The 24,110-nt window shown below is 55.1% G+C and overlaps 5 protein-coding genes across 5 annotated transcripts; 2 read left to right on the plus strand and 3 right to left on the minus strand.

Annotated features, from left to right (window-relative positions):
- Positions 1 to 4,506: 4,506 nt before the first annotated feature.
- Positions 4,507 to 5,512, plus strand: IUM83_11627 (Heat shock protein sti1; the record flags this gene model as incomplete). The annotated part of the gene is made up of 4 exons (XM_067936199.1): positions 4,507 to 4,544; positions 4,626 to 4,686; positions 4,779 to 4,825; positions 4,897 to 5,512. 4 exons carry the CDS (start codon positions 4,507 to 4,509, stop codon positions 5,510 to 5,512), a joined length of 762 nt encoding a protein of 253 aa, XP_067798618.1.
- Positions 5,513 to 5,683: 171 nt separating this feature from the next.
- IUM83_11628 (putative C-Myc-binding protein) lies at positions 5,684 to 6,069 on the minus strand (the record flags this gene model as incomplete). The annotated part of the gene is made up of 2 exons (XM_067936200.1): positions 5,684 to 5,716; positions 5,803 to 6,069. The coding sequence occupies 2 exons, from the start codon at positions 6,067 to 6,069 to the stop codon at positions 5,684 to 5,686; spliced, it is 300 nt and encodes a 99-aa protein (XP_067798627.1).
- A 653-nt stretch (positions 6,070 to 6,722) lies between these two features.
- IUM83_11629 (oxysterol binding family protein) lies at positions 6,723 to 9,686 on the plus strand (the record flags this gene model as incomplete). Its single annotated transcript, XM_067936201.1, has 2 exons — positions 6,723 to 6,776; positions 6,852 to 9,686. 2 exons carry the CDS (start codon positions 6,723 to 6,725, stop codon positions 9,684 to 9,686), a joined length of 2,889 nt encoding a protein of 962 aa, XP_067798619.1.
- Positions 9,687 to 10,013: 327 nt separating this feature from the next.
- On the minus strand, positions 10,014 to 13,245 carry IUM83_11630 (er membrane protein complex subunit; the record flags this gene model as incomplete). Its single annotated transcript, XM_067936202.1, has 4 exons — positions 10,014 to 10,469; positions 10,546 to 12,742; positions 12,819 to 12,873; positions 12,960 to 13,245. 4 exons carry the CDS (start codon positions 13,243 to 13,245, stop codon positions 10,014 to 10,016), a joined length of 2,994 nt encoding a protein of 997 aa, XP_067798511.1.
- A 371-nt stretch (positions 13,246 to 13,616) lies between these two features.
- Positions 13,617 to 20,902, minus strand: IUM83_11631 (NFX1-type zinc finger-containing protein 1; the record flags this gene model as incomplete). Its single annotated transcript, XM_067936203.1, has 2 exons — positions 13,617 to 13,710; positions 17,379 to 20,902. The coding sequence occupies 2 exons, from the start codon at positions 20,900 to 20,902 to the stop codon at positions 13,617 to 13,619; spliced, it is 3,618 nt and encodes a 1,205-aa protein (XP_067798604.1).
- Between the last annotated feature and the right edge of the window lie 3,208 nt (positions 20,903 to 24,110).

Below are 24,110 nucleotides of genomic sequence, written 5' to 3' on the forward strand. Positions count from 1 at the left end.
GTTGTTCGTAACATTGACCGCCTTGTTCGCAGCACAGCGGAAGTGACACTTCAGCCATACGAGCCCCGTGACTTCGTGACACTGGATCTGTGGCAATCGTCTGCATTTCTCCAGCGAAACCAGGATGGCAGCTACCCAGTAATGTTTTTGATTGAGTTTCACAAAGTTCTGTATGCCGCGTACGAACCTATACTACGTGCGCTACAAACCATTCGACCAGAGACCCTCCCGTTTTTAGAGTATTTATCTCCAGAGTCTCCGCCCGAGGTAGGCAAGACGTCGATGGAGCCACCTCGGTATTGTTTAGCACGTGGGTTTACGTTCGACATCAGTTCTATCATACGAAGTCATCCTCGAGGCGTTGCTGGTGCGCCACGGCAGCTACATCTGCAACCTTTGCGCGAGAGGTCTTGCAAGAGCTGTGAACGTGCTTTAAGTGAGTATTCCACACTGGAGAGGGACCAAGCCAAAGCGTTAGTTCGAGCTTTGAGCAGCCGTGTAGCCTGCATCCAAGGACTCCCTGGCACCGGAAAATCATTCATCGGCTCACTGCTCACACGCATTGTTCTGGAGGCGAAAGTGTCGCCCGTGCTGATTGTGTGCTACACCAACCACGCTCTCGATCAATTCTTGTGCCACCTCCTGGATGTTGGGATTACAAGTCTCGTGCGTATCGGCGGCAAGTGTAAAGAGCTGCGGCTGGAAAAGTACAATCTGACAAACGTCCGCCAATTTACCCCACGATACGAGTTGAAGCAGCTGTACGCAGCGTTGGATACAAACGCGAGTGCGATTGAATGTGCTTTGGCAGTGGTAAGTTCCGACGTGCGCAAGTCGACGTGGGAATGCTTGAAAGGTTTTCTTGCAAACAACCACCCTGATGAGTATGATTACTTTGATGAACGGAGTTTCGAGCTGTTTAGAAAAGGGTGGCGGGTTGCTGGCTGTGGGGACATTTTGGAGTATTGGATCCGAGGGCGCGATGGTTTCAGTCATCAACGCCACGGCTCGCAGCGATTGAATGTTTGGATGTGGAGCATGCCCAAACGCCGTGCTGCACTCGCGGAATGGGTCAAAGTAATGCGTTCCAATGCGGTGGAAGAACTCGCTCGCGCTCAAAAGGCCTACAACGATACCTTAACGAAGATTGAAGCCGTAAAAGAGGAAGCAGATGTGGGAGTGCTCAAGCGTGTGCAAATAATCGGAATGACTACAACACGGGTGGCAAAGTATCAGCAAAAAATCACGGCAGTGGCGCCCCCAGTTGTAATTTGCGAAGAAGCAGGAGAAGTACTCGAGGCACAACTCATGGCGTGCCTGACCCCAGCGTGTCAGCACCTCGTACTGATCGGTGATCACAAACAATTGCGTCCGCAGATTACCGAGTATAACCTCAGCGTGGAAAGCCCTGTAGGAAGACGTTTTGCGCTCGACGTATCATTGTTCGAGCGCTTGGTTGCACCAACCTCAGGATTACCGTTCTGGATGTTGACGGAGCAGCACCGCATGCGCCCTCAAATTTCTCAATTGCTGCGGATGCTCTTCTACCCAGAAGTCCGCGATGCCCGCGAGACCTTGAACTACCCGCCTCTTCTTGGTGTGGACAAGAACATATTTTTCGTGAATCACGATCATGCAGAAGATGGTGTTCACGACTCCTTGACCCGCTACCATTCGAATCAGTTTGAAGTAGAATACCTTGCCGGGGCGCTGAGATATCTTCTGCAGCAAGGCTACGACACCGGCGACATCGCAATTCTCACTCCTTATGTAAGTCAGCTCAAGAAGCTCCAATCAGCACTTCGCGGACAATTTGCTCTGGAGCTGAATGAGCTAGATCTGGAGGAAATTCGGCGCACATTTGGCGGTGCTGAAGGCGACACCGTACGGGAGGGATACGAGTTAGGGGCCTCAAAGCAGGATCTCTCGGGATCAATACGCGCCGCTACCGTCGATAATTTCCAAGGCGAGGAAGCAAGTGTCGTATTGGTGAGTATGGTTCGTAGCAGTACGAACGTTCATGGCCGGGGAACCATTGGCTTTCTCAAGACTCCGAATCGGATTAACGTGCTGCTTTCCCGTGCGAAACATGGCCTGATCCTCGTGGGCCATGGCAATTTGCTTCGTGCAAAATCGCCGCTGTGGCAACGAGTGCTCGATCAGTTGCAAAGTGATGGCTGCTATGGCGATGGACTACCCCTCCACTGCCAACGCCATCCCGATGACCAGCGTGTCGCCTCGAATCCAGGTTCATTCGCTTTGCTTGCACCCGATGGAGGTTGCCTACGGCCGTGCGGAAGACGGCTTCCACGTTGTGGTCATGCTTGCCCGAAGTTGTGTCATGTCGATCAACCGTCCCACAAAGCCGTTTACTGCACTCAGCCATGTCCACGACTACAGGAAGGTTGTGATCATGTATGCCCCGGTGTTTGCGGAGACTCCTGTGGTCGATGTGAGGTGCTAGTTGGATCGATCGTTTTGCCTTGTGGCCACACGTACAACAACGCACGATGCTTTGAGGCCAAGATGCCATCGAAATTGAAGTGTAAGGCGATGGTCGACAAGTTCGTTCCTACGTGCGGACACATGCAGTGCGTCACGTGCAGCACCGTGAAGGTGAAGTGCACGCGAAAGTGTAGTGCGGTGCTTCCCTGTGGCCACGCTTGCGCCCGCAAATGCAGCGAGTGTATTGAACATACCCTGAAGGCTCGCGAGGGTGAACCAGAGCCAGACTTCCCGATCAAACCTACTGAGCATGGTGCGTGTCAAAAGGAATGCGAGAGGTTGCTGCCGTGCTGCCACAGGTGTCGTGGAGTTTGCCACGGAAAAGCTCCTTGTCCTCCGTGTCAGCGAACCTGTGACGTGTTTAGTTGTGAACACGGATCGTGCAACCATCCTTGCAGTGATCCTTGCGCTGCGTGCACCGAGTCGTGCAGCTGGAGCTGCGAGCACGCTGGGAATTGCTCTCTACCCTGCGGTGCTCCTTGTAACCGGAAGTTATGCGATCGCCGATGCTCGAAATCGCTCAGTTGCGGCCACCAATGCCCCAGTGTCTGTGGGGAAGACTGCCCAGCGCAAGAATTCTGTCACGAGTGCGGTGATGAAGGTGTGAAGGAGCACGTTGCCGATGTGATTCTGTTCCAGACGTACGGCGAGATCGATCCATCCGAGAACCCCGTTCTGGTGCTGCCGTGTTGCAAAAGGGTATACACGATGGTAACGCTTGATGGCACGCTTCATATGAGCACGTACTACGACATGAACAGAGGAGAACCACTTGGAGTGCTTCCTGGGGGTTATATTGACATGCCACAGTGCCCGAATTGCAAGAAGCCGATCCGTGGCCTCCGTCGCTATGGACGCGTGACGAAACGAGCTGCGATAGATGCTGCGGAGAAGAAATTCGTAACGCACGCACAACACCAGCTCACGGTGTTGCAGGAGCGTGTGAACACCGCGTTGGAGCGCAGCGATCTCACACACGACAAGACTTTGTGGAATGATCTTCATGCATTTGAGATCGCAGTGAAGAGACCGCCCTGTCAAAAAGTGTTCGAGGCTTGCGTGGCATTGCTAACGAAGGCTAAAGGAGGCCAAGGCGGTGGCGATGTGTCTATCGATCAGAGTGCTCTTCCTGTACCAAACTCGACGTTCCGATTCGTGGGGTACTATTATCTTTTCGCAGCACAACTTCAGTCGATTGGTGCTGGGAAGTCGCTGAGCAATTCGGAGCTGCACGCACGACTAGCCTTGAAGCATTTTGTCAATGGTTCGTATTCCCAGCAGGCTCGAGAAGCGACGTTGGTGCTGGTGCGAATTCTACTGATGCAAGCAGAGAAGACGTTGAACAAAACCGTGGAGACTGATGAAGGGCGCGCAAAGCGTAAGAATCAGGTGGGGAAATTCACAAACGAGGCGAATGACCTGCTAAACGATCTGAAAGCACCTACTGTCTTCGGCTTGCAACTCGAGCAAGAGCTGAAAAGGTTCCGCCGAAAGATATCGAGCATAACTCAGCGGGCCACGAGCACTACGTTCTATCAAACTGTATCGACGGAGGAACTGAAAGTTGTCAAGACGGCCATGCAGGCGGAATTTCGGGGCTCCGGCCACTGGTACCGATGTGTCAATGGTCACTCGTACTCGATTGGTGAGTGCGGAATGGCAATGGAGCGAACGAATTGCCCGGAGTGTGGCGCGCCAGTTGGTGGTGCCAATCACTCTTTTGTTGAGGGAACTGTGCACGACTCGCACATGGATTCGCTGTAATGTGGAGGCTGGGATAACCTCCACCAGTGCTGGTGGATGAACGAATGAACGAGTCAATATCAGCTTATGGAGTTACCAGTAAAGTTCAATGAAAGGCAAGCCACTTCAACTACAAATGTAGCCATCTCCATCAACCTCTCCTATCGCATATCAATTTCACGATGCCATACGGGAGTACGCGTTTTGGGTCCAGTATTTTGTCTGGTTGACAAGGGGATCGATCCATCCTCTATCGCCATGAGCTCCGCCCACGACGCCGCCGAGGCGCAGAAGACGTACGAGGCCCCGCAACTCTCACCCGCAATACGTGCGCAAACTTGACACTCGATTCTCCCTCTCGTGATTCACTTTCGCAGGCTCGGCAATGAGGAATTCAACGAGAAGAACTTCGACAAGGCCGTCGAGTGCTACTCGGAGGTGCGCCCCGAACTGCAATAACTGATAGGCCAGCATCAATGCAATGCTGCAAAACTCAATAGACCTCCATGCTACGGTGCTGCTGCTGCTAGGCCATCCGCCTGGACCCCGAGAACCACGTGTACTACTCGAACCGAAGGTCCGTCGGCTGAGCTGCTGCGTGTCATGCTGGTCTTTTGCTCACTTTGCTCATTGCTTCGCTGTCGGCAGTGCGGCGTACGGCGCGCTGTTCAAGTGGGAGCAGGCCGAGAAGGACGCGCAGGAGTGCGTGAAGCGCAACCCCAAGTTCGCCAAGGGCTACCATCGCCTGGCCAATGCGCAGTCGCAGCTGGGCCGCAAGAAGGAGGCCATCGAGACGCTCAAGACGGCGCAGACGACCGCCACCGACCCGGAGAAGGTGCCGGGCATCAAGAAGCTGCTGCGCCAGCTGAACCAGGAGGTGGCGGCCAAGAGCGCGCAGGGCGGCGGCCGCCAGGTGCCGACGCACATCGCCAAGGAGCTGCAGGAGCTGCAGCCGCAGTTCCAGAAGATCCAGCGCGAGTTAGAGCAGATCGAGGCCAAGCTGGCGGCCTACGCGCGGCAGAAGAAGCGCCTGGCGCTCGTGGACCGGGAGGTGGCCGACCTGCCCGAGGGCACCAAGACGTTCCGCAGCATCGGCAAGATGTTCCTGCAGACGAGCAGCGACGAGAACGCGGCGTCCATGAAGGGCGAGGAGAAGCGCGTGGACGAGCACGTGTCGTCGCTCGAGGCGCGCAAGAACTACCTGAACCGCCAGAAGCAGTCGGTGCAGGACAACATCACGGAGCTGCTGGCTCAGTGCACCTAAGGGGAGGCAGCAACCTCCACGTCCAGTCAGTCGAGAGTGCAATGGAGAGATTGTTGCAATTAGTTGGCAGCTTGCTTTGCGTCGATAGCTCTGCCACCGACGCGACTAATAGATACGGGACCGCGCTCGGGCGGCTCTGCAATGAAATGGCTCGAGGCGGTGCTCTGCAGCTCACGCCTCCTCCTCTTCCTCCTCCGTCGTGAGCTGCCAAGACACAGCGACACCGGGACACAGTGATCAGTCAGTCAGCCACTCAGTCAGGAAATGAACGGCCTGTGCCTCCTACGTACGCGCTTGTTGAGCTCCTCGATGGTCTTGATGAGCTCGGCGTTCTTCTTCTTGAGCTCCTCGTTCTCGGCGCGCAGCGCGTCCACGTCGATGCCCGTGGGGGCGCCCATGAAGCGCTTGACGTAGTCCACGGCGTTGGGCGGCTTGTCCGCCTCCTCGTAGAGCCCCACGAGCACCTTGGTGAGCGCGTCCACCACGCCGCTCTTCTCCAGGTACTTGCGGAACTCCTCCTTCTTCGAGTCGGGCGTCTGGTACGTGGCGGCGCTCATGGGCTCGTCTCTGCGGTGGGCGGACACGTACGGATGGATACACGCAGCAGCAGAGGGACGAGAAGCGCGTCCTGCGGCGGCGGCGGCGGCTGTTGTAGTATCCTGGGCAGCCAGCGCGACGCGACGCTAGCGGAGCTCGTGCCTCTTCGCGATCGAGGTTGCCACTTGGGGGGCTTCAACTATCGGCTTCAGGCGTCATGATATCTCCCCAACACGGTGGTCTGTCGGATTCATCTCCTTAGTACCTGTGGTGAAAACCATACACCCTCCTCTCTCCGCCCTTGTCACCTCTACAACATGATAACTCAACATACACATGTGTATCCGTTTCCGCAGTGTGGTTGCGCGTCCGCGACGCCGCTTGGTGCGCTGTCCAATCACCAAGTGCCACGCACGTGGGCGCTTGTATCGCGGCGGGGGCGCTTCCGCCCGGACAGCGCGGCCGCCAGCTGGCTCTTCCGGCCTCAATCCGCAGCTTCTGCACGTGGCGAGGCTCACCTCCGAGCTCTCTCTCTCTCTCTCTTGGGCTCTCCCTCGCTCCCCCCGCGCCGCCACTCCGCCTCTCAGCACCGAAGAGGCGAGCGAGCAGCACGACGAAGGACCAGCGACACGCAGGCGAGGCGGCGGCGCGCGAACGCAAGCGGGACCGAGCCATGCAGGCGCTCCAGGACGCGCAGCAGCGCTTCAACGACCTCGTGAACAACGACGTAGGGCGCTCTGCCAGCCTGGCTGCTGTGCATCGTTAAGACACTGACCTCGCTCTCTGTTTCCTGCCGCTGCAGTGGCCCGAGCGCGTGCCCGTGGAGTCGCTGGCGGACTTCGACCCGGCCTTCATGAAGGAGGGCTTCCTGCAGAAGAAGGGCCAGCGCCTCAAGGGCTGGAAGCGCCGCTGGTTCGTGTGCGACGGCCGCACGCTGTCCTACTACATCTCGCGCAAGGACCGCAAGCCCAACGCCGTCATCCCGCTCGAGGGCTGCACGGTGCAGGACGGCGGCCTGAGCGAGACGTGGAACTCGCCGCGCATCTACCTCACGGACCCGGCCACGGGCATCATGTACTGCCTGTCCGCCGAGGAGGGCGTCGTGGTCACGCAGTGGCTGGACGTGCTGCGCGTGGCCGTGGCGCGCGTCAACAACGGCGGCGCGGCAGCTTCTTCTTCCTCTGCTTCTGCTGCTTCCGCTGCTGCGGCTGCGGCTGCGGCCGCCAACAGCAGGGGACGCCAGCACACCAGGAGCCACGCACAGCGACTCCCGTCCTCCTCGGACGACGAGGACAGCCGCGTGCACCTCAAGCGCGCCACGTCCATGGGCCCCGCCCAGCCGCGCACGGTCACGCTCAAGTCGGCGTCCTCCGCCGTGGCCGCGAGCTCCAATGGAGACGCCAAGAGGGCGACGAGGATCACGTCCGCGCCCTCCGCGGTCAACAGTGCGGCCAGCAGTGCAGCGCCGCCCACGACGCAGCAGCATCACCACCGGCCGCACCGCACCAAGACGCAGCGCCTGCCCACGACCATCTCGCTCGAGAACGAGCTCTCGCACGGCCTGGACGTGCTGGAGGCGCTGCTCTGCGGACACAGCGCGACGGGATCCTCGTCGTCGCTCCGCAACCACGTGGTGTTCCGCCCCATCGGCGCGCTGAACGGCGTGCTGCGCAGCATTGGCACGGACTCGAGCTCCGGCAAGCAGTACGCGCGCGCCAGTGTGGTGCTGCCGGTGTCTTCAGAAGTGGCGGCGATTCTGCTGGCAGACCATGCGCGCCGCGCTGAATGGGACCTGCACTTCCCGCAATCATCGCATGTTGCAACCTTTGACGACGCGACGGACCTGGTGCATTTGTCAAGTGGCAGCTTTGCTCAGATCCAGCGCACGAAGCCATTCGTGGCGCCGCACGTGGCCGCTGCTGCGTGCGCGCTGTGTGCGGCTCTTTTCTCGGGCGCGTCGTCGTGGGAAGCTTTGTTGACGGCGATGGTATATGCCGCCGCAATCGGAGGCATTGTGAGCAGCATCGACTACAGTGCGTTGACCTCACCCCGAGACCTGGTGCTTCTGCGTCATGTGCGCGAGTCTGCTGCGCCTGATTCGCAGGACTCTGGCGACGACAAGTCCGTGGACGAGATGGGTCAGTCGGTGGTGCTTATCCTGGAGAAGTCGGTGGTGAACGAGCTGAAGCCGGTTGCCACGGGCGCCGTGCGTGCGCACGTTGGATTAAGCGGATGGTTGCTGGAACCGGTTGATTCGGGTCACGCTACGCTGGCTACCTATATTACCGACCTGGACATGAAGGGGTGGCTTTCGCCCACCACGCGCCAAAGTTTCTTGCTGTCAAGGCTCGACTGTGTGTCTGTACTGAGCGAATACGTGAACCAGGCCCAGCTGTGTGGATCTGAGCTTGGTTTCGGCGGTGGTCTGGACGAGGATGGCGAGGGTGAGTATGATTCTCGCAGCATCGGTTATGAAGACACAAGTGAAGGAAGCGGTCTTGGAGAAGTTACCGATGGCGAGTCGTCTGCGATCTTCCACCCGAAGACTTACATGCGCGGGATGATGCCACTGCCGAGTGGCGGCTTGAAACTAATTGACAAGGAGGTTGCCAAGAAGCAGAGTGGTGTGGTGAAGGATGTGATTAAATCTGCAGGAGCCAAGATTCTAGAGGGCAAGTCAGCCGTGAGTTTGTCGCTGCCCGTGCGTATTTTTGAGCCTCGTACGAACTTGGAGCGTGTGTGCGATTTGATGCTGTACGCACCGACGTTCCTGAACGTCGCCCACGCGCAAAACGATGCGCTGGAGCGATTCAAATACGTAATGGCCTTCGGCGTAGCTGGCCTGCACCACAGTATTGGCCAACTGAAGCCTTTCAACCCGATTCTAGGCGAGACTTTCCAGTCCACGCTGAACGATGGTACTGATGTGAGCTGCGAACACACGAGCCACCACCCCCCTATCAGCAACTTCCAGTTCACTGGCGAGAAGTACTCGATCGCGGGCTTTGTACTTTGGCACGCTAGCATGAGCGTGAAGTCCAACGCCATGCTCAACACAAACAAGGGGCCAGTGCGTGTGACGTTCCCAGATGCTGAAGGCCTTCCTGGAACGACGATCGAGTACAACTTGCCGTACCTCCAGATTGGTGGTCTCTTGTGGGGAGATCGTACGGTGGATATCATGGGCAACATGATGTTCGACGACAAGAAGAACCATCTGCAGTGCGAGCTCCGCCTGAACCCGGACGCCAAGTCGGGCATGGGTGGCATGTTCTCGAGTTCGAAGACTCCGACCGATTCTCTGCGCGGTGTGATCCTGGACACTTCGGTGTCGCCCCCTCGCGAGATTTGCGACGTCTCCGGTTCTTGGCTGCACGACCTCGTCTTCGGCAACAAGACATACTGGAGCATCAACAAACACCAGAGTGGCTACATGGTGCCGTACCCTGAGGACAAGATCCTGGCGTCCGACTCCCGGTTCCGTGAGGACCTGCACTACCTGGCGGCTGGCGACTTGGACGAATCGCAAGAGTGGAAGGTGAAGCTGGAGGTGCTACAGCGCGCCGACCGCAAGGCGCGCCTGGACGGCCGACGTCCCAACCACTGGTCCTTCCGCAGCTCGGCTGGTGGGCACTAACTAATACTTCTGCCGTAGTACTAGTAAGAACGAGTGAATGAGTTGCTTAGACGTATCGACGAGTTGTTTTGTAGGAGGCATAGCATCCTATCTCAATCTCAACACGCTCGGCGATAACCAGTGAAAGCATCGGGGGTTATGTTGGCAAACTTTGCAGAGCGATCGAAGGAGGCGACGACGATTCGATGAAGTGACTTTTATAGGTTCCTTCGATGGCAATCCCAGCACTCGCTGTGAAAGCAAGTATATTTTCTGTGGTCATTGATTTCACGTGTCTGCTCTACTAAATGCCACGGACAAGCCTACAACGACACTGTTAACAGCATCTTACTTCCAGGCCGTCTGCAGCGCCTTGCGTTGCGCCAGCGCCTTGGTGACGAAGGTAGCCACGAGGAAGGCCAAACACAGCAGGATGAGCATCTCGTGGTTGAAGTCGGAGGGCAGCAGGTCGAACGACTTGGCAGGCGTCATGCGCACGTAGAACATGTCGAGGCCGTGGGCGAACACCAGCGTAGTGGACTCGAGCTCCGCGGCGGCCGTGCTGATGGAGTTGAGGTTCTCCACCGTCCGGTTGTATGTGAGCATGGCCTGCGGCCGGTTGTACACGGGCACGAGCGGCGAGTACATCATCAGGCCCTCCGCCTGTTCCTCGGGTGTAAGCGGCTTCTCTGGCTGGCGCGGGTCGATAAAGTTGCGTGCCAGCTTGAAGATCTGACCGGTCTCCATGCCCACAAGGACAGACTGGGGAGTAATGCCATGAGCCGTCACCGTGACGCCCAGAGACTAAGAAGATACATCATAAACGACGGTAAGTATTGGAGCTTCTGTGGCAGTCAAATGTCGGTAACCTAGAACGCACCGTGATCTTGGTGGGGTAGATGAAGCTCTTCTGAAGCACAAATGGCGCCTTCGAGTCGAACGACGAGCGCGAAGACGTCCAAGAGGGGCGCTTCCACGGATTGAGCGAGTGCATGCCCACTGCGCCGTCAAACAGCGACAGTGATACCATCTCCGTGCGCTTTTCCTTCGAGTTCCAGAACGAGTACACCAGCCAGTTCTCGCTCTGCACCATGCGGACAGGGCCCGTAGCATGTGAGTGACGAGCACGGTGGATGATTCGGCCTGCAACCGAGTCAATAAGGCTAACGTGGAGCACGGATGTCGACTCACTGTCACCCTCAGCAGGCTCCATAGCAATCGTCGCAAGGCCGAACAGGTTCGGGTTCAGGTACTTGATCAGCAGCGAGTCGTCGCCGGTGATGGTCACCGCCGAGTCCACAACCGTGTGGTCGTGGTGGTGCGACGTAGCAATTACCTGCTGGTCACGAGGCAGAACAACAGACCACACCTCACGAGCATGGTAGTCCACCGTATTAGCGTCACCTTCGTTCTCAATGACGTAGCCGCGAAGCACCTTTGCACTCTCGTCATACCGATAGAAGTAGAAGTGCTCCAGTTCCGGGTGAGCGAAGTCAGCAGTCTCCTTCGGATAAAGCGCCACCTTCAGCGAGTCCTCCGCGATCACAGCCACAGTACGGCGCGCCGTCGGTTCCTCATCAGTCGTGAGGTGCTTGCGCTTAGGCAGCACAACCACCCAGGAGGCGCCATTCGCGGTTCCAGCGCTAGCAGCATCCAGCTTGTGGCCATCATCGCCATCAAGCCACACAAGCTCCGTCGAGTTCGAGACCAGCAGCAACTCAGCACCCGATCCGAGAGCCGGGTGGTCACGAGTCACGTAGAGCTGGTACTCTGGTCCCACAAACGCAGACCATGCCACCGTGCTGGCTTCCGCACGGATGGCAAGGAGCTTGCCGCTATCCGTGAGCACCACAATGTATTTGGAGAAACCGAACAAGTGAGCGTTGGGTGGCTCCTTGCGAGCTGCACGGGATCTGTCGACACCACGCTGGCGAGTGCTTTCGTCAAACAAAGACGAGAACGACATCACCTTATCAACGAGCTGCTGGAGTCGCTTAATTTCGAGCCCCACCTCCTCCATGAAGGACGGGATGCGCGTGAGGGCCTGCTTCTCGATCTCCGTCTCCGCCGGAGTGATCCATCGCACGCGCTTAATGTTCGCCAGTGCCTCCTCACGCACCCACTGCACATTGTCGTTGGTAGCAGCATCGACTTCCTCCTCGTTGGACGTCATGACCAAAGCGTCGTCCTTAAGTACCAGGACAGCACGGCAGCTCGGCGTCGAGTCCTTCTTCGTGCTGGGGCATCCAACAAACGCACGCGAGACATCGCCACCGAACGAAGCCAGATCAAGCTCAGCTTCCCACGAGACGGGGGGCAGGCTCGCGCCCAACGAGTACGACGTGACCTCCGCCACATTGCCCGTGCTCTTCGCAGCGGCGTGGAAGAGCACCGAATCGTCCGTAACCGACTCCATCAGAGCACCCTCAGCAGCGACCACAGCCGCAACCTCCACCTCTAACGCACCCGTAATCTTGAGAATCGCGCGCTTGCCCGAGGTCAGCACAAGCACCAGGGAGTTCGAGATGCTCGCATCAATCGCAACCACCTTGTCACCGCCCAGCTCCAGCGAGCTCAGCTCAATTTCCGGCGTGACATCCGTGGCTTCAAGTCCCTGCAGCAGCAGCTTGTCCTTGGTTAGCGTGACCGCGACCGTCGTGCCGTGCTCGGCATCCCGACGCAGCACGGTAGTGGCCTGCACGTCTCCCTTGTCGTCTTCCTTGATCTCCGGACGGGTGAAGTGGTTCACCACCCGACCCGTCGCGATGTCCACCTGCAGCATGTGGCTGCCCCCCATCACGAACAGCAGGGCGTTGTCCGAGCTCACCTGCCACGACAGCTCGGTCGCGCCCAAGGCCTCCTCGGTGAATGCCTCGGGCAGCGACTGCACCTTCACCTGTCCGTCCTTGACGCTGACCAAGGCCACGCTGGCGGCCGTGAGCACCACAGAGTGGTCTCCGTCCAGCGAGAAGAGGCCGCCGAAGGCCGCGTCCTTCACCGCCGGCCCCTCGCTCGTCACTTCATCCCACAGCAGCACACCGGAGCTCTGGTCCCAGAGTCTCACGTTGCGTCCACGCCTGCATCAAGCAGCCCGCAACATCCGTCAGAATGGATACTTCCCCCTCAATTAGAATAACCCATTCCCCCACATACCCCGACACCGTCAGCAGTCCATAGTTCGTCAGCTGAATGTCGTCGATAGCGTCCCCTAAATAGTCATAAAATAAGAAAAACTATTTTTAGCCCCCGTCCTAAATAATATCCACTGGTATCCTGCAGGACGGCGGGCCTAACCTTCGGGAAACACGCGGCGCCACTGGATCTCGCCCGTCCTGGAGTCCAGACGCGCCAGCGCCCGCGAGCGCGCGTCCGACGCCACGTACACGGCGCGCGTGGAGCCCCTGGACGCCACCGCGTGCGGCCCGCGGCTCACGGAGCCGCCGAAGGCCACGGCCTGCGCGCGCCCCACGTTCTCGGCGCTCCAGTCGAACTCGCCCGCCTGGTCCGCGTACAGCGCGCGCGTGGCGCCCACGCAGAGCGCGGCGGCCGCCAGCAGCAGCCTGCGCAGCGTCCTGGCCATCGTCAGCAGGTCGCTACTGTAGGTCGGTAGGTTCCTCCCCCCTCTAGGCTGAGGTAATGACGTAGATCGGGCCACGCGGTGACGGAGGTGACGCGAAGGTGGACGGTTGGACACACATTCGGAAGACATTTTTGGAATTGGTGTGGAGGACATACTCTGTGTGACGTGTGACGAGATGGCTACATGTAGGTGCTGGTTTTAGTGTACTCGGTGCTTGCTGGGTCTCATTCAAGTTCATTATCGATCGTAAACCGAACTATCGAGACAAACGCGCCAGGAGCACCACTACATGTAGAGTATTCAGTACCCCCCCGGTGAAGTGAGTCGGCAAAAGGATACCGTCGTTCGATAAGTGTGAAAAATGCACTCATTTACTCCGTCGAAAATTGCTGGAGCTGGATGAATTCAGCCGCGGTGTAGATGCCCACAATGTGCTGCTTGCGCACCAAACCGTAGTTGCGAACACTGAGGAACCTCCAAAACGAATTCCGTGACCCCAACGAGCGAATTGCAGATAGAAACGCGCGTGTCAGCTCGGGTTTGCCGAAGATAATGTCCAGTTCATCTACGTTCAGGCAAATGCTCCTCTTCTCGTCCATAGAAACTTCGCTGACCAAGCCTCATAGCTGTCTCAATAGTAGCCAATATGGCTACTACAGTACATGTAGCTCGAACAACAACATTTTCCAGAATCGCTCCTCGATTGCAATGTCATAATCCTGCAACGCAATGTAGACACCCTTCACACCGGGAAGGCTCCTGGACCCCAAGCGCAATTGAAGCTTTCTCAAACTGGCGAGGACTACAGATCATGTACAATGGACGTGGGAGTCCTATCCTCGATAAGCCGTTCCAAGAGCGGGGATGCTTTTAAGAGTAACACAAATCCCGAGCTCGGATTGGACTCGAGCAGGAATACGAGTCTGGCCCCATCTCTTTCTTGGTTCTTTTGGGCGGAGGAGGCACATGACGTACAAGTTCCGCCAAATTTCGGGATACGAACACGCGACGACGTCGTGCCATTGAATCGTCAAGGGGAAAATTTGGAACTTGGCGATGAGCGCAGTCTTCTTGTTCTTACCGTTCTCCCCAATTGTCTCCTAGGTATTTCTTTGTGCCACAATGCTGCTGATATTAGTAAACTTTGAGGTGGGAAGCTAGCACCACGTACGACCGATCTTCTTAAAGACTGCTACTCGCAGATCCCGAACGCTCCTCTCTTCGCTCAAAGGGCCCGAGTCTTTGCCAATGTCCCTGAATGGGTTATGAGCGCCGGCATTCGTAAGCTGAAACCAGACCTGAGGGCACCCAGTCCATAATCAGCCAAGCATTTATCCTCCCCAAGACACTCGTACGTCTTCGTAAAAGAAAACACTTTGAGGGCTGGCTCGCAGACGCATGTTGCTTGATTTCGAGAAACACCGCCTTGCGGAATGCTCCAATATCCCGGCTAACTTCAAGTACTCAACATGTCCGAGCCGTGCTTGAGTCCCACCGCGTTCTGCGTTTTTTTAGAAACCTTTCCTCCCCATCGTTCAAGAGTGCTGAGGAACGAAATTGATAATCTAGTTGCTAGCGATGTTAGTACACGACTATTTAGAAACTTGGGCGTTGAGTTGCTATGCATTACAGAATTGGAAAACAACATTCTAGAGGTAAAAAAAAGGCAAGAAAGAGACATTTGATTGAATCAAGAGACACCATACATCCTGAAAATGGCAGTCAGCTTTTGACAGAAAGAGCGAGTACGCGTTTTGGTCCAGGCAACAGCAAACAAATCACGTCACAGGGCATCCATTCGCGAATCGTACCGAGATCCTTGTACCAGCGTGTGATCTGAACCGCCGACAGGTTCGCCACATTCCGGGCACGTTGTTTCTTCCATTGCCATCCCACACTCACCAATCGAGTACGAGTGACCATTGGCACATCGGTACCAGTGACCAGACCCACGGAATTCCGCTTGCATGGCAGTCTTGATAGCCTTCATTTCCTCCATAGATACCTTCTGGTAAAAAGAGAAATCTCGGGCACGCCGAACGATGCTCAACAACCTTTGTCGAAGGGATTGAATGTCTTGAGCATGCGTGGGCGCAATTTGTGTCGTACTTGTCGCCAGGTTGTTCAACACGTAGCTTGCTTCGTAGCATAACTTCTCCACTGCTTCTTCACGAGCTTTACGCTCCTTCTCAGTCTTCACGGATCCATTCAGCGTTTCTTCTGCACTTCCGAGCAATATTTGCACAAGCATCAAATGTGCTTCACGGCTTTGGTGCGGAAGTGAGGCCTCCCCAAATGCAGTGATCGCTTGGCGTGCATATGTCGCCGCTCGAACTGGTGAAGCACTCGCCCCAAGCCACGAAAGCTGGGCAGAGATGAGGTAAAAGTAGCCGAGGAACTGGAACTTCGAGTTGGGCACGGGAAGAGCGCTCTGGTCGATAGGCACGTCACCCCCGCCTTGACCACCTTTAGCCTTTGTCAACGATGCCACACACGCTTCGAATGCTTTTTGACAGGGTGGTCGCTTCACAGCTGCTCCGAACGCGCGTAGGTCATGCCGTAAAGTATTATCTTGAGACAAATGACCCCGTTCTACTGCAGCATTTGCACGCTCTTGCAGTATCGAAAGTTGACGTCGCGAGTGCGAGATGAAATTCTTCTCTGCGGTATCAATTGCTGCTCGTTTCACGATGCGTCCATAGCGACGGAGGCCACGGATCGGTTTCTTGCAATTTGGGCACTGTGGCATGTCAATATAACCTCCAGACAGCCCTCCAAGCGGTTCTCCTTTGTTCATGTCGTAGTACGAGTTCATTTGAAGCGTGCCATCAAGCGTTGCCATCGTGTATACCCTTTTGCAACACGGCAGCACCAGAACAGGGCTCTCGGATGGATCAATCTCGCCGTACGTCTGGAACAGAATCACATCGGCAACGTGCTCCTTCACACCTTCATCACCGCACTCGTGACAGAATTCTTGCGCTGGGCAGTCTTCCCCACAGACACCGGGGCATTGGTGGCCGCAACTGAGCGATTTCGAGCATCGGCGATCGCATAACTTCCGGTTACAAGGAGCACCGCAGGGTAGAGAGCAATTCCCAGCGTGCTCGCAGCTCCAGCTGCACGACTCGGTGCACGCAGCGCAAGGATCACTGCAAGGATGGTTGCACGATCCGTGTTCACAACTAAACACGTCACAGGTTCGCTGACACGGAGGACAAGGAGCTTTTCCGTGGCAAACTCCACGACACCTGTGGCAGCACGGCAGCAACCTCTCGCATTCCTTTTGACACGCACCATGCTCAGTAGGTTTGATCGGGAAGTCTGGCTCTGGTTCGCCCTCGCGAGCCTTCAGGGTATGTTCAATACACTCGCTGCATTTGCGGGCGCAAGCGTGGCCACAGGGAAGCACCGCACTACACATTCGCGTGCACTTCACCTTCACGGTGCTACACGTGACGCACTGCATGTGTCCGCACGTAGGAACGAACTTGTCGACCATCGCCTTACACTTCAATTTCGATGGCATCTTGGCCTCAAAGCATCGTGCGTTGTTGTACGTGTGGCCACAAGGCAAAACGATCGATCCAACTAGCACCTCACATCGACCACAGGAGTCTCCGCAAACACCGGGGCATACATGACCACAACCTTCCTGTAGTCGTGGACATGGCTGAGTGCAGTAAACGGCTTTGTGGGACGGTTGATCGACATGACACAACTTCGGGCAAGCATGACCACAACGTGGAAGCCGTCTTCCGCACGGCCGTAGGCAACCTCCATCGGGTGCAAGCAAAGCGAATGAACCTGGATTCGAGGCGACACGCTGGTCATCGGGATGGCGTTGGCAGTGGAGGGGTAGTCCATCGCCATAGCAGCCATCACTTTGCAACTGATCGAGCACTCGTTGCCACAGCGGCGATTTTGCACGAAGCAAATTGCCATGGCCCACGAGGATCAGGCCATGTTTCGCACGGGAAAGCAGCACGTTAATCCGATTCGGAGTCTTGAGAAAGCCAATGGTTCCCCGGCCATGAACGTTCGTACTGCTACGAACCAAGCTCGCCAATATTACGGTTGCTTCTTCGCCCTGGAAGTTGTCAATAGTTGCGGCTCGAATTGCACGTGCTAACTCTTTCTTCGTGGCCCCTAACGCAGCAGCGCTGTCGTTCCCGATTTCCTCCGTCACTCCGGTATCATCATCGTCGTAGTCATCGGCGCCAAATGTTCGCTGAATCTCTTCCAGATCTAATTCGTTCAGCTCCAGCACAAACTGCCCTCGGAGAGCAGATCGGAGCTTCATAAGCTGACCCACGTAAGGAGTCAGGATCGCGATATCACTGGTGTGGTAACCTTGCTGCAGGAGGTATCTCAGAGTCGCGACAAGATACGCTACTTCGTATTCATTCGAGTGAGAACGTGCCGATGCACCCAAAACAGCATTTGCGCCATCCTCAGGATGGTTGTGGTCCACGAAGTATACGTTCTTGTCTACACCAAGAAGAGGCGGGTATTCCAAAGTCTCACGTGCATCGCGGACTTCTGGGTAAAATAGCATTCGAATCAATTGTGAAATTTGGGGACGCATGCGGTGCTGCTCCGTCAGCATCCAGAACGGCAATCCGGAGGTCGGTCCAACCAGCCGCTCGAACAATGACACGTCGAGCGCAAAACGTCTTCCTACAGGGCTTTCCACGCTCAGATTGTAGTCAGCAATGTGCGGGCGGAGTTGCTTGTGGTCACCAATAAGCACGAGCTGCTGACAAGCAGGAGACAAACATACCATGAGCTGGGCCTCGAGTACTTCTCCTGCTTCTTCACAGATCACAACTGGGGGCGCCACCGCCGCGATTTTCTGCTGGTTTTTCGCCACGCCGGTGGTCGTCATACCGATGATTTGAACACGCTTGAGCACTTCCACGTCCGCTTGTTCTTTCACTGTCTCAATCTTCTTCATCGTTTCCCAGTAAGCCTTCTGAGCGCGTACAACTTCTTCGACACGGCTGATTCGCATTGCTCCTACCCATTCTGCTAGTGCACCTCGGCGCTTTGCCAAGCTCCACATCCAGACATTTGAATTCTGCATCCAACCATTCGCACCTTGTCGCTGCGGACCACGACGCTGAGAAGCATCAATGTCTCTTCCTTGAAGCCAGAAGTCCAGAATGTCGTTGCAGCCAGCAATTTCCCAGTCGTCCTCGTACAGCTCATCACTACGTTCTGCAAAGTAATCGTATGCGTCAGGGTAATTGGTTTCAAGGAACCACTTCATTGATTTCCACGTCGGACGATGGGTCTCCGCATTCAGCTCTCGCAACGCAGACGCGATAGCATCCGCTTTGGCATCGAGTTTTTCGTAAAGCAGTTTCAGCTCATAGCGCTGGAATGACTTGGGGAGTTTGTTCAGGTTGTACTCTTCCAGTCGCGGCTCCTTGCACTGTCCTCCGATACGCACAAGACTCGTGATCCCGACGTCCAGGAGGTTGCACAAGAACTGGTCCAGAGCATGGTTTGTGTAGCACACGATCAGCACAGGCGAAATTTCTGCCTCAACTATAATCCGCGTAAGCATCGACCCGATGAAAGACTTGCCACTACCAGGAAGGCCTTGAATACACGCAACACGGCTGCTCAACGCTTCTACCAGAGCTTTCGCCTGATCACGTTCCAATGTTGAGTAGTGCACTAAAGCGTTCTCACAGACTTCGCGAGAATTCTGTTGAAGCGGATGTAGTCGTAGCTGCTGCGGAATTGCGTTCACTCTCGCAGGATGTGTTCGCACCACCGAACCAAGATCAAAACTGAAGCCACTCGTGAGGCAGTACATGGGAGCCTCCATTCGAGCTTCTTCCAGTACTGGCGGAGTTTCTGGTGCTAAATACTCCAGGAACGGCATGGTAGCTGGCTCGATCGATTGTAGAGCTCGCAGGACTGGTTCATATGCTACAAGGAAAACCTTGTTGAACTCCACCAGCAGCATCTGCGGGTTCTTTTGCTGTCGGTTTTCACGCGCGCATGCTGCGTGTTGCCACTGCTCCAGAGTCGTGAAGTTTTGCGTCTCGAAAGGCTGCAAAGTCACCTCCACCACCTCCTTGACAAGGCGGTCCAAATCATGCTCCACAATGAGGCAAAACACTACCTGCAAAGCACCTTGTGCATAGGTTACCAGTGCAACCATCCCATTGAATGGCAGCCGACCAGTTTTCTCCCATAGTTCCCTGCGGCTTTTGACATCGTCCTTCTTTTTCTTCATCGAAGACTTGGCCCTACCCGTCATTTCCGCTGCTGATGGCTGAGGAAACCGTACATCGATGCAAAGACCATGGCGTTCCAAGCGACGAGTTCTATCTCGCTCCCCTCGACTATTCGTGTGCTTGAGCGGCATAGCGGTCTCAATGACCGGGTACACATTGTAATCCACGTCTGCATCTCGTAGACGACCAGCTGCAAGGGTGCCTTGACTTTCAGCGAGTCGGTGTTCGAGATCCTGTAAGCAAGTTCGGATTGTCCCGCACAAATCCTCTCGATACAACCGAAAGTGCGTATCCACCCAGCGTTCCGGTCCCGGCGGCAACCAGTGCGCGTTTTCGTGAAATGGGAAGTTGCCCGGTAGCAACGGTGGCTCGCTCGATAAGCACTCCTCCGTAGTGGGTAGCAGCTGAATATCGCGAATGTCTCGGCGGTCGTTATCGTGGCGTGGGCCAACACTGCCGTCCGCCAATATCGCTTCTCCAGGAATGCCCACTTCAATGACATCCCAAGGTTCCCGGGCTTTCTGATCTGGATTTAACCTCCGCTGTTCTTCTCTTCTCAACGCGGCACCGGCTTGCATACCTCTCTCGCCGTGTCGAATCATCTTGTGCAACCGCTTAATTTCTTCTCTGATAGTCTTGAAGCAAAGCGGCGAGTCAAGGGACGAGTCGCTCTCTCGAGAGCTGTCAATCCACTCGATAGTCAACGCGTCGACGTAGTCCACGGTTTCCTGGAAGGCGTCCTCGTAGATGAAGTCCTTGAATTTATTCCCCAACGAATACAACAGCCGGATGAAGGGAAGACATATTTGTGTAAAGCACAGCGGCGCGTATCGCCGACCTTGGGTGTCTCGCAAAAAGCTGGCGTGTGACAGCGTCCGATCCTCGATACTGTGTCGCTCCACAATCTGGTCGAGGTGCTCCAGATACAATTGAAAAAGCTGCACGTGCGCCGTGCGGATGAACGCGTACACGTAGTTGGCTTCGTCCATGTGCTGGCTGACCATTTCCATGCGTCGCATGGTCAACAGTGTCACGAACGGCACCAGGCCTCTCTGGAAGGACACGACGTCCCGCCGTCGTCCGGCATCGTTCGAGTACTTCAGGTCCAGCAATTCCTGGAGAACCAGCACCCCTCTCCCCTCGGTCTTGCCTAATTCTCTCACAAATTGGGGAGCGAGGTTGTCCTTGTTCAGCGCGTGAAGGCCGGAGTTGATGAAGTTGAGCGCCTGCGTCTGGCTGTTCACGAGCCACGGGTTGTCAGGCTCTGGGGGCATCAGAAACCCCTTCCACAGCCCCTCTAGGCTGTCTTTCCCTGGCCAGAAGCACACGAGGGCGTCGGAGGGTCCCGAGAAAATAGTCCCCGACGCCAACTTGTCCGTCAATTGGGTCTCCAGAGCTTCCAGGGAGAATGGAGAGATCGGTGCTGACTCCCTCTCCACGTCACCACTCCGACGTGGTCCATTATTTTCTCTTGGATGTTTATTGTTATATCTATTGGGTCTTTGTTCAATGGGTTCTGCGGCGGCGCTGGTGGTTGTGTTATGGGCAAACTTGCAGGAGCCGCCAAAGCGACAATTGCCCGAGCGCTGGAAGTTGAAACACGGCTTCAGGGGCATCTCCCGAGCGTGTTTCCGAGTCGTGGTGGCTTTAGTGGAGGTTTGGCGCTCTGGTTGCGTTGGACTGGGGCTGGAAGGTCTCGGAATGAAGATGCGCTGCTGCCGATACGCACTGACGTACTTGGGTACACTCGTGTGCGCCACATAAAGTGAAAATGGGTAAGAGGGAAATGGGTCAAATTTTAAATGGGAGGCAAGATTGCCGGTTTTCTTTTATTTCAACTACGTTTCCTGAGTATTGTTCTGAAGTGCGAGTGGGAATACGGTAATGGCCAAGGTCACGGTATTGTTCTGCAAAAACATATTTCCGAAGTACCTGCAGTTGAGCAGTTGAGTACTGTTCCTCGGTCTCTAAGAACGAGTCCGCGCATCGGGGCCAACTTGTAAGCGCGAGTTGAAAACGCCGTCGTACGCGTCGTCGGCACCGAAAAATTTCGCCTGGTACCCCACCGGCGCCGTCAGGTTGAACGCTTGTAGTTCGTCCAAGCATGATTTGTCCAAGCGCTTGAGGTCACCCTTGCTTTTGACGAACGAGGCGAGGATCTTCATTCCGCATGTCCCATCGCCTGAATCAAGTGCGGCATACGCCAGGGCTCCGTAAACGGAAGTGTTGAATGCGACCAACTCCTTTTTGCCCCCATCCAGCGTTTCCAACAAACACTCCGCATACTCGTGCGGCGTCTGAGCGTCCAGGTTGCTACTCAGGAGAAACACGCTGACCTGACAGGGAATTCTGGCCGTCTTGTTCCAGTACTCGTCGCGGTCGTAGATAATCCCGTGAGCAGGGTACTTGCCGTAGTCGTATACATAGCATGTTTTCGACTTTTCTTTGGAGAAAACGCAGTACAGTGGGGACTATGTGTACTGACCAACATACTAGTTAAGATATCGGGGACTCTGCACGTCGTACAACTCACAAGAAATCATGCATTCGATATATTAGGGAGTCCCGAGTTCATGGCGTCCGCTACGCTCACTACATCTAGCCCCTACCACGACGGTTCAATTCTGAGCGCGCAGCGATGTCTGGTTAGTACGTTGTGCGCTTCATCTCGGCCACTACACGTTTGCAGCTTGGATCTCATCCTCATCTCCGCACTCACTAGGCTCGAATGAGTAGTCCGGAAACACCTCAATACTTGAGACGTCTTCTCCGTCGTCGTGATCGCCTTCATTGCCGTCATTGCCCGTATCTCTAAATTCATCAGTGGAAGAATCGTCACTTTCTTCAAATTCTTCTTCGCTTTCAGAGTCATCACAAGTATCCGCTTCAGAGAAAGACACTGGTTCTGGGAGCTCTATACTTTCCTGAACCGCCCGCTGAGCGTTTTTCCTTCTCTTCGCGTTTAACCTGTTGCCTCTTCTTCGCCTACCTTGAGCTACGTTTGTCAATTTTGCAACATAGTTCTGGGAAATGTCTCTGATGACTCGCACGAAAGGGGAAATGTTTGGGTGCGGAGAAGGAAATGCTTGGATCAACTCCCTGTTAAACCGCTCAAGCGGGTTGTTGGTCCTGGCCACCAAACTGTTTTCGAACCCAAACACATTCCACGCCTCGACGTTGTAGCAACCGAGCCACGTTGCACGGAAATACCCCCAGAACTGCCTCCATTTCGAGCGTGTGTACGTCACTCCGGCCGCAGCACACCGATCACGTATAGTTCGTTTTACCCACCGAATTCCTTGTCGCGGCACTAGCTCTGGGTCGATTACAGTTAGGACGTCTAGAACTCCTTTCTGCATTGCGATTCGGATCTCTGCCTCTGGGATGTGGTATGTAGTTTTCATCCGTCCTCGCACTGCCTGTTTAAAGTGAAACAGGCAGTCGATCACCTCAGCGTTCGGGAACAGCTTTTCAACCGCGTTGATCAACGGCAGCTCAAAATCACACACAACATCACATGGGTTCAACTTCTCTGCGGTATCTTTGTGAATCAATTCCAGTGTGTCCATGTACATATATTGTGCCTTTGAGGTGCAAAGAACAAAGTAGACCGGAACAAATAGATCGCTTGCTTGATCATGCACCACGAGAACCATGCACCCAGGCAGCATCAATGGAGGGTTCCGTTTCCGGATCATCGAGAGGTCCGACACCAGCTTAAACAAGTACCACAAGAGACAGAGTAGAGCAGTGTCTTGGTTGTCACTTTCAGAATATGCTTTAATATACAAATACACAAACATTTTTTTAAGTCTGCGTTCGTGCATGGTGGATCTTTCGATACAAAACCTAAATCTCGTTTGAGACAAAAGTTATCAAGCGTTTTCCCCATTTTGAGTAGACGCGATTCTAGCGACGCTCGGTGCTGAGGAAATTGGTCTAGAAGCCAAATTTTGGCTTGACGATACTGCATGGCAGTGTTTCGAGCTAGCACTTTAACCTTCTTACCCTCATTAAATGCAAGGTGCATACCAAATTTATCCATGACTCACACAAATCTCTCACCGCTCTCATCTGTCTTAATACATTTTCTTACATATTCCTCATCAACTTGCTCACCTTTCAGGAACTTGGAGTACGCTGCAACGGCAGTTGCCTTAGCACGTAATGTATTGTCAGGCTGTAGCTCCTCCAATCCCATGGCAATGTTCCGATAAAGAGAAATAAGAAAGTGATATGTCTGACACTTGGTAATCGAATAGGCATACAGAAAAATGTACGCTTTTATCGGACCTGATACGTCCGATTGACTGGTTTAGATGGCTCGCCGACCCCTACACAATATTATTGGCTAATTTTACATATTATAACCACCATGATTGGGTATAACATCCAACTCTCTTTTAATTGGCCAGAACCAACCATACCAATTTTAAGTGTGGTCCGATAAAACAACATATTCATCCATATCCGCGAGAATTTCGAGAATGAACGGCTCTACGAACTCGTGATTTTAAGAGAATTTCAAGTACGATGCTACCGAATATTTACCAGTAACTGACTTGACCTGTGGATTTTAGGTTTTAGACTTCTGTAAAAATGTTTGCTTTG

This window comes from Phytophthora cinnamomi, assembly GCF_018691715.1.
Source record: "Phytophthora cinnamomi strain GKB4 chromosome Unknown Contig8, whole genome shotgun sequence".
Taxonomy (NCBI): Eukaryota; Oomycota; class Peronosporomycetes; order Peronosporales; family Peronosporaceae; genus Phytophthora; species Phytophthora cinnamomi.